Below are 12,609 nucleotides of genomic sequence, written 5' to 3' on the forward strand. Positions count from 1 at the left end.
CACGATCTTTCGTGATCTGGGGTGTTCCTCAAGCGCTCAAGACGCGGATGCCTTGGCCTCCTTCTTCTTCTTCCAGGCAGCGATAGTGGCATCGTCAAGGTGGATCTGATTGTAGGTGACGATGTAGTTACTACAACCGAGAGCATGGCGGGTATACTTGCTAGTTGCTTCGCCGATAACATAGTCGATCGACTCGCTAGCCTCGAGATCTATCATACCCGAGCGATCGAGGAAGTCAAGAGCAGGGTTGTACATGCTCTTCAGTTTGAAGCCACTGGGAGCTTGACCTTTTGAGAAACGGATGTAGATAGTGAGACTCTGGGTACCGATGTCGAAGGTGAAGTCCACGCGAGGTTGTAGAATGGTGGTATCGCAAACTGTCTTCAGCCAGTTTTCATTGGTGTTGGCGAGGAAATGATTCAATGCCGTGAGATAGTGGTAGCTCCACCTCACTTCCCACAATGCTTCATCCCAGGTGTCCTCGTGATCGCAACCATTGTCACATCCGCAGTGGATGCTGTGGCCACATTCGATGCACGCCATGTTGGACACATCGTCTTCCAATACCCGACGGGAGATAAACTGGATGGTGAGATTTCGGTAGCGGGCGCGTAGACGAATCAATAGGTTGATGTTTGTCAGAACACCGTCCATATATTCTTCGTCATCGTCGTCATCTTCGTCGGATTCATTGCCGATAGATCCGTGGTCCCACGAGATCAGCAGGAGTTTCGGACCATTCTGGTGATCTGTGACCTTGGGGAAGTACGTGTTGATGAACTGAGCGACTGTTGGGAGCTCCATGCGGAAGCAAGATTGACGAAGCCACATAGGCCGGTACTCCGTCCGGATCTGCTTACAGACCTGGGTGAGCGCACGGTAGCGCAGAGTGCTCGATACATGCGGCACAGTGGTACTGTCAGCTGCAGGCTTGGTGTTTCTGATCAGAAGCGGTGGTGCGAAATCAACGTAATTATCATAATCATCATGCAACTCTTCTTCGGCGTAGTGGTATATGCGATTGCGGATCTCTGCAAAGGATTAGACAACCAAAGCGGTATTCAGGTAACAGAGAAACATACCAGCAGGCAGTTCGAGGAAACGGCAGCGAATGGCCGCAGTCTCGTTCTTGGCCTCGTCGCCTGACTTCTTATCGTCCTGCTTACTGCTGATCCCCTTCTTGCTGTTGTTTGCCCGGGAGACGTGACCTCCGCACCTTTGTACTGGTCAGCTAAGGTGTAGGACAATATATGAAGGTACATACGCGTTGGAAGACATCTTCGCTGTGCGACCTGAAGCACCGTAGAGAGGGGAGTGCAGTCTTCAGAGTTGATGTCGAGTGGGGTTGGGTAAACAACAAGAACAGGCAGCGAAATGCGCCTTTGTTAGTCGCGGAAAGGGCGCACGAGCGTGACGCGATTTCCCGTGACCAATGACGCAGTGTGCCTGCACCCTCTCATGAGCGCAGACCTCTCGGAAACCCCTAGCCTTCCGTCTTGAAACACAAATCCCATTCTAGAGGTGCTCTTTGAACTCTAGGCACTCAAGCGAAATCCTTAGCCCTCGTTTCCATCTTGGTGCGTCCTACTCGTCTGCCAGTCTTATTTCCAGTAGGCAAAAGGCCCTTATCCGCGTAGGCTCGACGAAGAGGTCCTTGCTCCCTAAAGTTATTCACGAAGAGGTTTGTACCCCTGGGTGAATCGTACTAACGCTGCATAGACACCAGCATGCGAGAACCACGGCGTGGGGGCAGTGACTGACAGTGTTGCGTGTTTTCACCTCAAGTGGTTCCTTAACTGAAACCATGCCCGGCGCCGTGGTGCGCAGCGACGACGCATGCAAACAACAGGCGCCAGTGACTCCATCGTCAGGCGTGGCAGTTTGCTTCCACCCAGACGACAAACAGTCACACCGCTGTCTCACAACACATCCTTTTCTTTTATAAACACCCCACGAGTCTCCAATTATCCCACGGCGACTGACAATCTTGTCACTGAAAAGTGAGCGCGGCGGTATGGCTTTGATCTCGACCTGCTCTTATTGGTCGGCTTGGCAGGTGAAGGCGACCACATACCGTGGGTGACAATAGAACAGACAATGGGCCGTCCATACCAGCCACCCGCATTGTTTCTCCTTCACCAGACAGTCCTACTCCTTATGGCGATAAATCTTTTTCAAGCTCTGCTGCAAATTTACCACCGACCTCACTTCCCAGCTACTCCAAACACCGACCTCCAGTCCAAAAGATTACGATCAGCTGCGAGCCGGATCTTTCAGTCTGACAACCACGAAACTGCACGCATTAGCAAGGCATCTCAAGATGTTTGCGCAAGAGTATATCCCTTTTGCGACAGACACAGCACCGTCTACGGACGAGCGCGGTATCCCACAACCCTCCCATCTCACGCGCAAAGCATCATCCGCCAGCAGTGCGTTCTTGCGAGAGCTTCTTGGCCCGGAGATGGCTCTCTCGATCATGCCTCCCGGCTGCCGCACCATCGCCTTCTCGCAGTGGGGTGGCTTCACTGCAGCGCCCGAGCAGGTCACACCGACCGGAGAGCTCAAGGCCTCAGACCTGTACATGGATCGCGGCATGACATCCACCTTCAACCCTCCGACGTCCGAATGGTGTTATCTGGGAGTGAACCAGCCAAAGCCAGACCCCAGATACAACGCGCAGCCCATTCCAGATCTTCGCAAGCGCAAGCGGAACTCATCGACCAGCATCGCGACTGTGAGCGAGCAAGGCGATCAGGGTGCCAGACCCAAGGTAAGGAAATCACTGTACAAACTGCGTGTGAGACAAACGCTGACTTCGTATCTTCGTAGCCAACGACTTCGCCCGTCCGCTTTACTAGGCAGACGCTGAAGCGAGTGAACACCAACTCCGAGCTCACAAGGTCGTTCGAGATGGTGTCCATCAAGGAAGAGAAGAAACCCACGTTGGCCGAAAAGTTCGCGTTCGAGGGACTGAACTGTGAGGATCTTCCGTCAGCATTCGACTCCGACGACGAAGAAGAAGACTACGACATCCGACATGCTCGCTGATGGAAGCATGAGAGCCCCTGAGTATCACTGCCTGCTTCGCGATCAAGGATGGTCGCATAGGGTGGTCTGGGGGTGGAAAGCATCCATGGAACAAAAGCTTATGAGCGCATCGCATGGGAGTCGATTCCGTTGCAACGCTGGTTTCATTGTTCACTGAAGCGGCGCACGACTTGAGCATTTGGCTTGGAAGGTGCGATGGCAAAAGGAGTGCAAGATGAGGCACAATGGTTGAAGATGTCTCGCTTGCCGGCTGGCCCGAGCTCTCTTTGGATTCGATGACAGCATCGATCATCAGCTCTAGCATAACTTTTGGCCTGTACATATACACCCGCCACAACAATCAATTGCATATCACAACCATGGAACGAAGTCTACTACAGTGTACCCGTGCATTCTCAAGATGTACGACCCAAACCTCATGTCGTAATCTGCCCAAATGCAGACCCTCGGTGATCGCGTCTGCACGACAGGCACGCTGCCTACACACGACGCGCCCCGCCCTCCTCCAATCCAAACCTCCAAGAACGCGCGATCGCGGCCCAAAGAGCGACGAAGACACGCAGACCGACTTCAGTGCTCTCGATGTCCTCCGGAACACCGTCGCTCCCGCCACATCCATCGACGCGTGCACAGGCGATGGCTTCGCGCTCAACAACCAGATGCGCATTAGCGGATGCGGCATTCTCTTGATAGGCGGAGAAGCATATCGATGGAAGCCCTGGCTACGCGAGGGTAGGAAAGAGGGCACCGTCGCTGAAGGAGGCACGGGCGATGATGCAATGACAGGCAAATTGCTGAACGCGAAGAGGCAATGGGAGGTGCCGGAGCAGGCCTGGGGAGTGTTGGAGTTATTATATCCGAAGCCTGGTACGTTTGTAATCGCCTGCAACGAATGCGTGACGAACGTGGTCTGACAGCGAGCGACAGATCTACTCATCATTGGCACCGGCCCCAGTACCGTGCCTCTCGCACCTGCGGTTCGCAAATACCTAAACGACCAGGGAATACGATTAGAAGTCCAAGACACAAGGAATGCGGCGGCGCAATTCAACCTACTTGCGACAGAGAGGGGTGTAGGACAGGTTGCGGCGGCGCTCATACCCATCGGCTGGAGAGAAGGACGATGATGGTCGAACTAGCAGCGGGCCTACCACTGTCCCGTTGGTTTCCCCAAACGGTCACGCTGTGATGGTTCATTGACGCCTTGGAAGACCTAGGAGCTGGCCTAGACGATCCGGCTGTGAACGACTCCAGGTCGATGGTCCACCCAAACCATGGAGGGTAGTCTTGTTTCCAGGCAAGCTATAATAGGGCCAGCGACACGTCACAGTACGAAGATATGAGCGCGTAAGTCAACGATTTTATGAGACATGCCCGCGAAGTTGAGCACACTCATTGTACTATTTGTATACATACATTCCATTGTTCTCAGATGATCCTGGAACCGACCTGTACATATAAGTCCTTCGTGTCTCACCTTTACCTCTCTCTTTGTCGTACTTTTCATGAATTCCCCAACTCGTTCCTCGCGCTGCTTGCTTGTTCTGACCCCACCAGTTCTATTTGCCAGTCCGGCCGTCGAGCAAACAAACACTGTCACAATCACAGCCGCGACTCCCTGCCCCAGACCGCTCCTTCCGACTTGCGCCTTCTTGACCCACCACGTGGCCCGGCGATATCGCATAACTAGCAAGCCAATGTCGCTTAAATACGTGACCTGCGCACTATCGACCTTTCTTTCCACTCTCCTCAGTCTAATCACTCGAAGCTGTGAACTAATGTCTGACGCTGATATGCACGGAATAAGGTGGGGCTTTGGTAGGCGCGTGGTAACTCCTGATGAGGAAGCAGCCATTGGTGACACTACGCCGCTACTCGGTTCGGAACGCTCTTACCGCAGCGAAGAGGCTGGAGGCGACTTTCCACCAACCATGGATGGCAATGATGCTTCCGCCGCCACGTCTTCAGCAACACCACGTCCGGTGACTCCCTTTGTCGCCGAACTACCGATTATTCATAGCCCATCGTTACCGGCAGTCATACACAGCTCAGGCCCTAGGCTGTCCGTCCTCCAGTCGTTCAGGCTTAGCAAGTTATACCGCAATCGGTTCCTATCGCCTACGGAACTGTCCTGCCATACCGACCACTCCACAGCACAGATGGAGTCGCAAATTCAAAATGACGACAAGAGCCTAATAATCGAAATACTGTCACCCGTTCTCGACCACCTGAAGGAACTGAAGGCGTTGACACCCGAGAGTCTACAGGACCACAATCAGACCCTCAACAACGAGACGCACGCTCAGGTTCTTAAGCAGAAGCTGCTACCGATAGGTCAGCTTATCGTGGACAGCCTCGAAACAGTCCCACTGGACCACCGGGGTTGGTTGGAGGGAGCTATATGCCATCACATCGCCGACAATTACTGGCCGCTGCCTGTCAACTTCTTCACCCATCTGAAGATCCAGGAGAAATACCGCAATGCGCTCTTCAGGTTGGCGCAGCGCACACCTGCCGGAGCCATCGAGCCGCATCCCAACAAGGACTCTCAGCAGCCTCAAGCACCAGCTATCGAGCCTGATCCGCCCCAACCATCGCTGGACCCGAGGGATATTCCGGACACGCCACCATTCCCCAAATCGACCGCTGAGCAACCTCAAGCATCAGCTATCGAGCAAGATCCGCCCCACCCGTCGCTGGAACCGAGGGATGATTCGGATACCACTGCACCATTTCCCGGATTGTCCATTCAGCAGCTACAATCATCAGTCGTTCAGGCCGCTCCGGGCTCTGGGGACTTTCTAGATCTAAACTTTTACGAGTTGAGAGCAGAGGCTATTGAAGAGGCCGATGCGAGGGACTTGGACAACGTATAGTACCCAATGGTCAAGTACCACCTTCTGCCTAGTCTTCCAAGGCTGGACCGAAAGATCCGGAAATGTCAAATGCCCATGTCACTCTTCAATCCTCAATGTACGGGCTATTGGGACGCTTCTTTCGAGATCAACAACAACCAAGTTCAATGGAAGGTAGTGATACCTCATGTACGCATCGTATGTGAAACATTTACTGACTTTGTACATTCATCCTTAGGCTAAGCCTGATCCTAACACCATCCTTTACAACTACATGCTGCCCCCCGATCATATGACCAAATGTGTCATACCATTATTTGCGACACGCGGCCTGCTGGCAGATCTTGAGCTCGGCGTGGCCACGAAGATGAGCCACGAGTATCAAGACTCTAGGCAAAACCTGAGTGCAATGCTCGATTATGACATGCGTTGTTGCATCCTCTTTCTGACTCGCAAACGGCCCGATCTCCAACCATTCGAAGTACTGTGGTGCGCTGTAAGTGGGGTTCTGAAGTTGCACAAACCCTCGTTCGACAGATACGTTCAGGCACCTACAAAGATTCGCCAAAGGGTCAGACGAGACGGAATAGCAGCGTTTCAGAGAATGATAAAAGCCCCAGATTTCGACCACGTTGACCAATACCTTTGGAACGCGATGAGGGTGCTTGAGATCTATACTAGACCTCTGGTTACAAAAGAAAGTGTATTCCTCTGGATCGATTCCTTTCGTCTTGAGAACATCGACGTCATCTACGATTTACGCCTAAATGGCGCGAAAGCTCGAAAGAAATTGTTCGATTACCTCGAAGAGAGGCATCCTGGTGGCGAATCCATATGGCACAGCCTCGTGCAGAACTTCCACAGCCATGATGTAGTCAAATTTCCAGAGTACGCTACTCGACCACGCTCAATCGAAACCATTACTACCTGGGTATATTTCTTCACAGAAGCTCGACAGGGTGTTCTACTGAAGGGAATGGACTTCGACGCATTAGTCCTCGATGAAGCTGTAGCAGCTGTAGCAGCGGAGCAAAAGAAACCGAAAAAGAAGAACAAGCCGAGGAAACGTAAAGGTGCCAAATCGGGGGAGCTGCTTGATGAGAAGGAGCTGCCAGTTGCTCAAGAGAAGTGCACATCTCAAGACCTTCCTGTGTCTCTTGAACAACCTCCACAGAGGGACGACACGACACCGCAAGAGGAGTCTGTAACTCAAGAACAACACACATCCCCAGAGCAAGCTCTACCCCAGGAAGAGCCCCAAACCAAAAAGCAGCGCTTATCTCGAGAGCTATCGACTACGCCTACACCTTGTGGACCTACACCCTTTTCAACGCTGGAAGAGAAGGAGAAGAGCGAGCAGAAGCAGTCAACAGAGCAGTTAAAGAAGCAAAGAAAGAAGCAATCGAGATGGGAGAAGAAACATGGCAAGGCAGGAAAATCCGACGCTAACAAGCAAGCAGCTTCAATCACGGTGGAGGAGTCTTCGCCATCCGTTGTCGCGAAGGCCGATGACGGTGGTGACAGTGTTACTGGAAACGCCGACAAGGATAACGACGGTGTTATTGGCAGCAGTGTTATCAACGACGGTGGTGACCTTGGTGGCCACTTGTCTGCGGCTGATTCGGTTCCTAGCGATGAAGCGCCTACCAATCAAGAGACGGTTCAAGAGCATCCAAGCAACAGGTACGAAGTTTTGATGGCCAAGCCGTCGAAACCCGCTAGGAAGTCAGCCGGAAAGCTAGCATTCCATACCGATAGTGAAGATGACATGAAGAAGGCCATGGAGGAGAGTCTTCTGAATGACCCGGGTAGCTGGTCAAAGGTGCAAGGGCGTGCGAAACTGCGACCAAAGCAGAAGCAGAAACAGCGCACCGACGATCGCAAGAGTATCCAAGATGCGTACAGAAAGAAAGGCTATGCAACTGCTGTTACCGATGCACAGTTGAACGGGGCAAGAGCTGAAGTGAAATCGAGAGAGGTACGGGCGGACTATCTCAGATCCAAAATAACGAGCTTGTCTGCTCTAATACCAGGTGAGGGCAGCACTGAATCAATCAAAGAACACAACAGTACCGCTCGCGGGCAGCCTACTTCCTGGTCAGCGCTTTTTAAGCCTACGGAGAATGACACAGGGCGCAGTTCCCCTCGAGACGCGACTCCGTCTACGAATGCTGTAGAAACGCAACCGCGTACCACAAACGTCAGAGAGGACCATGAACCCATTCAAGAGAGTGCGCATTCTGTAGAACCCCAAGCTGTTGCGCAATCAGAACCACCCGTCAAGCAAGAGGATTTCAAGGACTCAAAGCCGTCCAAGGCTGTTGCCGGCGCGGTATTGACTCTCACATCAGGCACAGAGAACAGTGAGTCCATCAAGAAGACCGTACGGCCTGCGAGCCGTCACAAGACTATGCAATCACAACCACCAGTTATTCAAGAGAGTCCCGAGGATTTGGAGTCGTCCAAGGTCGTTGCGGGCGCAGGAACGACCTCCACATCAGGCACAGAGAAGAGCGGTTCCACCAAGGAGACAGTACAGCTTGTGGATTCTCAAATAATTGCGCAACAAGGAAGTCCGGCAGATAAGGGGGTAGCTGGGGATTTTACGCCATCTCGAGATGCTGCGGGTGCGGGATCGACTTCCACATCCGGCACAGAGAACAGCGGTCCGATCAAGGAGACGGTACTGCCTGCGGAGCCTCAAGATATTGCGCAATCAGAGCATCCGGCAGAGAAGAAGAAATCCAGGGACCTCGCGCCATGCGAAGACGCTGCTGGTGCAAAATCAACTCCTGCGCCCAGCGCAAGGAACGAAGGCTCCACCACAGAGAGCGCACAAACTGTCGACCCTCACTCCTTTGCGCAAACAAGGATGCCGATGGATGAGGAGGCTCCCGAACCCCACCACAGTCGCGAGGCCAGCTCGCCGCCACCTGCGAGTTCTCATGCTCCTGCGCAATCGCAACCGCCGGTGGACGAAGAGGCACCCGAATATCACCACAGTCATGAGGACGGTTCGCCGCCTCCTGCGAGTCTTCACGCTTCTGCGCCATCGCAACCACCGGTGGATGAAGAGGGGCCCAAGGACTACAACAGCCATGAAGGACACACAGAATCACTTCCGGAAGATGATACCCCAAGCCAGCCCTCAATCGTGGTGGACTCGACCATGTCGCATGTGGAGCAGTGGCTTGCAAGCAAATATGCGGCTGCCTTCGCCGGGCTCACGCAAGCGGAAATAGACGATGCGCACTGGCGACCTCAGCAGCCAGCCGCGACTTAGAGGCAAGGATAATTGAAGGCTTTTTGACACGACTGGGACGGAAGAGAGGGTAATGAAGGGCGGTAATAGGGTGGTGGAGGAACATGATAGCATGGTCGCGCGCCAACTTTTTACCGGTACTTCCGGCACATGGCGCAGGTGTGACAACGTCACATGGAGGGCTTAGAGGTATCGAATAGAAATCTCAACCCAAGCATACAATCTTCTAGACGTGCATCGTATATCGTATCGTCGTAGCGCCGGATCTAGTGTAACGGGCGGGCGATGCAGGGGTTTCAGGGTACGCGAAGTGGGTACCCGCATCTCGTTCCTGAGTGCACAGCCTCCGTCTCGTAGGGCTATCCGCGTATTCGTCTCGGAGTGGATCACTGCATGGGTTTCTTGCGCTTTTGGGTGCAGCTTGCGATGGGCTCAGTTGTATAAGGAGGAATGATGTCTGTGATGATGGGTTTTACAAGCCACACATTCATTCCGTTCGACTTCGTCCTGTCGCTTTTCAACACATACTTCCAGTTCTTTCACATTCGTTTACGACGACTGCTCGTGTGCTGCGGAACGGCGTGCTCCTTCTCTCCCTGCGTCAACCTTCTTAGGTATCTTCAGCCATACTTTATCCCCGAAGCATCACAATGGCAAACGAAACGTCAACAGACACAGAGGCGTACGCTCTCTTTCCCTACGAGCCCAGCAAGGTCGGCGCCATCCTCTTTGCTGTCCTCTTCGGCCTAAGCACAATCTACCACCTTTTCCAAATGATCCGAAGCCGCGCCTGGTTCTATACAGCCTTTGTGATCGGAGCAATAAGTACGTCTCTCCTTCTCTCGTCCTTTAACAACCCACCCCGCTAACAATCTTCAACCAGTGATGACAATCGGCTACGCAGCCCGCTACCTTTCCGCGCAATCCCCCTCCGAACTCATGCCCTACATCATGCAATCGCTCTTCATCATCCTCCCGCCCTCGCTCTACGCCGCAACAATCTACATGATCTACGGCCGCCTCGTCGTCTTCGTAAACGCCGAACACGCTTCCGTTATCCGGCCTACGCTGGTGACCAAGATATTCGTCTGTGGCGATGTCGTTGCATTTCTCATGCAGTCTGGTGGTGGCGGCATGATGGCGCAGGCAGACATGGCGGATATGGGACAGAAGATCATGCTGCTGGGATTGTTTGTGCAGTTGGCGTTTTTCGGCTTCTTTGTCGTGGTTAGTGCCATATTCTATTTCAGGATGAGGAGTGCGCCTGAGAGGTATACGGTGCCGAAGTATGGGAAGTATGCGTGGCCGACTTTGGTAAGTTGCTTTTCCTTCTTCTCATGTCCTTCGTCGACGAACGATGTACTAATCCATGGCAGTACAAACTGCTTGCTATCGCGGCTGTTGTCATCATCGCTCGCTGCATCTTCCGCGTCATCGAGTTTGGACAGGGTCATAGTGGGTATCTGGCTTCGCATGAGGTGTACATGTATGTTTTCGATACGCTGCCTATGTTCTTGGTACAGGTCTTGTTCCATTTTGTACGCGCGGATGACGTGTTTGGAACGAATCACCGGGCGGTAAAGAAGCTGGATAGTGAGATTATCGGACTGTACGAGAGGGCGTGAAAGGATTTTTGCTGTTTTTCTTTTGTACTCTACAAGATGTTACGGGCGTTGGTATCGCGTTTGGGTTTGGCGTGGCATGATTACGGCGTTTAGTTATTCTGCGGCCACGACAACCTTATGTATCTAGAACTCGCATTGAACTTTTGATAGACATGAATGCGTGCATCTTCAATCTGCTGCCCAGGTGTTGTGGTGTTTATGGGAAGTCGCCGGGATGGAAAGTCTCGCTCGCCGAGTGGGCCGAGGTTCACAAATTGGGTTAGCACCAACCTGTTTCTAGCTTCATCGTATTTCGTTCTTCGTTTCTCGTTCGCGTTGCCTCCGTCCGCAGAGCCTCCCTACTACTTTTTCCTCGCCTATAATATCAAGCTCTTGATGCAATTGGCCAGTTCCAATGGCTCTGAAAAGAAAAGCTCACTCGAAATCGCGGACGGGCTGTGCCACGTGCAAGCGCCGCCGGATCAAGGTACGAAGCATGTCGTACTACAACCTCCATTCTGACGCGCGCGATAGTGCGACGAAGCAAAACCGCGATGTTCGCATTGCGTGAGGCATGAGGTTGCCTGTGTATATCCAGAATACATACCCGTGCGAGCCAAAAGTTCGATTGAACACGCGTCTTCTCGTGCTCAAACACCGGCAACTCCGAACGCATTCCAGCTAGCGTCCCCTCAGAACGACCCTTTCGCAGCGAGCACACCATGTTCCGAAACCCAGGTCATCCCCTCATTCTCTTTGAAGGATATGTCCCTATTGCATCACTGGACAATGGCCACCAGTCTTTCTATACTACCCGGTGTGCCGGCAGTCACCCAGCTGTGGCAGGTGGTCTTCCCAGAAATAGCATACAAACACGCATACATGATGCACTGTCTCATCAGTCTCTCCGCTTTACACGTTGCATATCTCAATCCTGACGACAGACGCGCAAATCTCCACATCGCAGCGCATCATCACACCGTCGCTCTAAGCGGATTTAGAGCAGATATCGACACAATCGGCCCGCACAACGCTGAAGCAGTCTTTGCAACTTCAACGCTAATGTTCTTCTACGCTTTCTGTACCTTTTCCAAGCTTTCAGATGCCAACGCGGACAAACAGCAAGATAACGACAGTACCAGCGATAGCCTGTCAATACGGACATCGCGTATTCTGGGTGCAGAATGGATACCTCTTGTGCGCGGTATTCAGGCCGTGATAGGCCCTATCTACGAACATCTCAAAGAGGGCCCTTTAAAATCAACGCTCCATCTAAAGGACTGGGATGATATGGATCCCAACATGCAGCCGGGACCGGATGATCAGCACGTGGTGCGCATCAAGCAAACGTGGGCTGATGATGGAAACAAGGCAGTATACGACGAGACGCTGTATTTGTTGAGGAAGATGAGTGCATGGGTCCTTCATTTCCGGAAAACCTGGGAAGATCAACAGGAGGAATGGGGATATAACGGTAGCTGGTCTGCTGTAAGTTACTGAATCTTGCTCTCCAGGTCTACTTGACACTCTTACTGACTCACGGCTTTTGTCGCGATTGGTACAGCCCTTCGTTTGGTTATCTTTAGTACCGAAAGAATACTTCAAGTTGCAGCAACAACGGCAGCCATTAGCTTTGCTCATCTTTGCTTACTTTGGCGCACTGTTAGAACAGCTTCACACAGGTTGGTGGACGGCAGGTTGCGGCACGAGCATAGTAGGTGTAGTAGATGACTTTCTAGGATCCTACTGGGCCGAATGGATGGAATGGCCAAAACAAGTGGTCAATCAACAACAACAGCGGCAAAGCTCCGAGAAGCAAGGCATCGACACCCACTAAATT

The 12,609-nt window shown here is 52.7% G+C and overlaps 6 protein-coding genes across 6 annotated transcripts; 5 read left to right on the forward strand and 1 right to left on the reverse strand.

The window, feature by feature from the left end:
* Positions 1 to 36: 36 nt before the first annotated feature.
* Positions 37 to 1,278, reverse strand: J4E79_001494 (uncharacterized protein; the record flags this gene model as incomplete). Its single annotated transcript, XM_049350403.1, has 3 exons — positions 37 to 1,031; positions 1,083 to 1,216; positions 1,265 to 1,278. 3 exons carry the CDS (start codon positions 1,276 to 1,278, stop codon positions 37 to 39), a joined length of 1,143 nt encoding a protein of 380 aa, XP_049215562.1.
* A 1,042-nt stretch (positions 1,279 to 2,320) lies between these two features.
* J4E79_001495 (uncharacterized protein) lies at positions 2,321 to 3,048 on the forward strand (the record flags this gene model as incomplete). Its single annotated transcript, XM_049350404.1, has 2 exons — positions 2,321 to 2,770; positions 2,830 to 3,048. 2 exons carry the CDS (start codon positions 2,321 to 2,323, stop codon positions 3,046 to 3,048), a joined length of 669 nt encoding a protein of 222 aa, XP_049215563.1.
* Positions 3,049 to 3,407: 359 nt separating this feature from the next.
* Positions 3,408 to 4,175, forward strand: J4E79_001496 (uncharacterized protein; the record flags this gene model as incomplete). Its single annotated transcript, XM_049350405.1, has 2 exons — positions 3,408 to 3,915; positions 3,976 to 4,175. The coding sequence occupies 2 exons, from the start codon at positions 3,408 to 3,410 to the stop codon at positions 4,173 to 4,175; spliced, it is 708 nt and encodes a 235-aa protein (XP_049215564.1).
* Positions 4,176 to 4,979: 804 nt separating this feature from the next.
* J4E79_001497 (uncharacterized protein) lies at positions 4,980 to 9,186 on the forward strand (the record flags this gene model as incomplete). Its single annotated transcript, XM_049350406.1, has 3 exons — positions 4,980 to 5,918; positions 6,142 to 6,399; positions 6,505 to 9,186. The coding sequence occupies 3 exons, from the start codon at positions 4,980 to 4,982 to the stop codon at positions 9,184 to 9,186; spliced, it is 3,879 nt and encodes a 1,292-aa protein (XP_049215565.1).
* A 629-nt stretch (positions 9,187 to 9,815) lies between these two features.
* On the forward strand, positions 9,816 to 10,790 carry J4E79_001498 (uncharacterized protein; the record flags this gene model as incomplete). The annotated part of the gene is made up of 3 exons (XM_049350407.1): positions 9,816 to 9,990; positions 10,049 to 10,479; positions 10,542 to 10,790. 3 exons carry the CDS (start codon positions 9,816 to 9,818, stop codon positions 10,788 to 10,790), a joined length of 855 nt encoding a protein of 284 aa, XP_049215566.1.
* A 768-nt stretch (positions 10,791 to 11,558) lies between these two features.
* Positions 11,559 to 12,606, forward strand: J4E79_001499 (uncharacterized protein; the record flags this gene model as incomplete). Its single annotated transcript, XM_049350408.1, has 2 exons — positions 11,559 to 12,257; positions 12,334 to 12,606. The coding sequence occupies 2 exons, from the start codon at positions 11,559 to 11,561 to the stop codon at positions 12,604 to 12,606; spliced, it is 972 nt and encodes a 323-aa protein (XP_049215567.1).
* Positions 12,607 to 12,609: the final 3 nt, after the last annotated feature.

This window comes from Alternaria viburni (assembly GCF_023758015.1).
Source record: "Alternaria viburni strain BMP 2772 chromosome Unknown scaffold_2, whole genome shotgun sequence".
NCBI lineage: Eukaryota > Fungi > Ascomycota > Dothideomycetes > Pleosporales > Pleosporaceae > Alternaria > Alternaria viburni.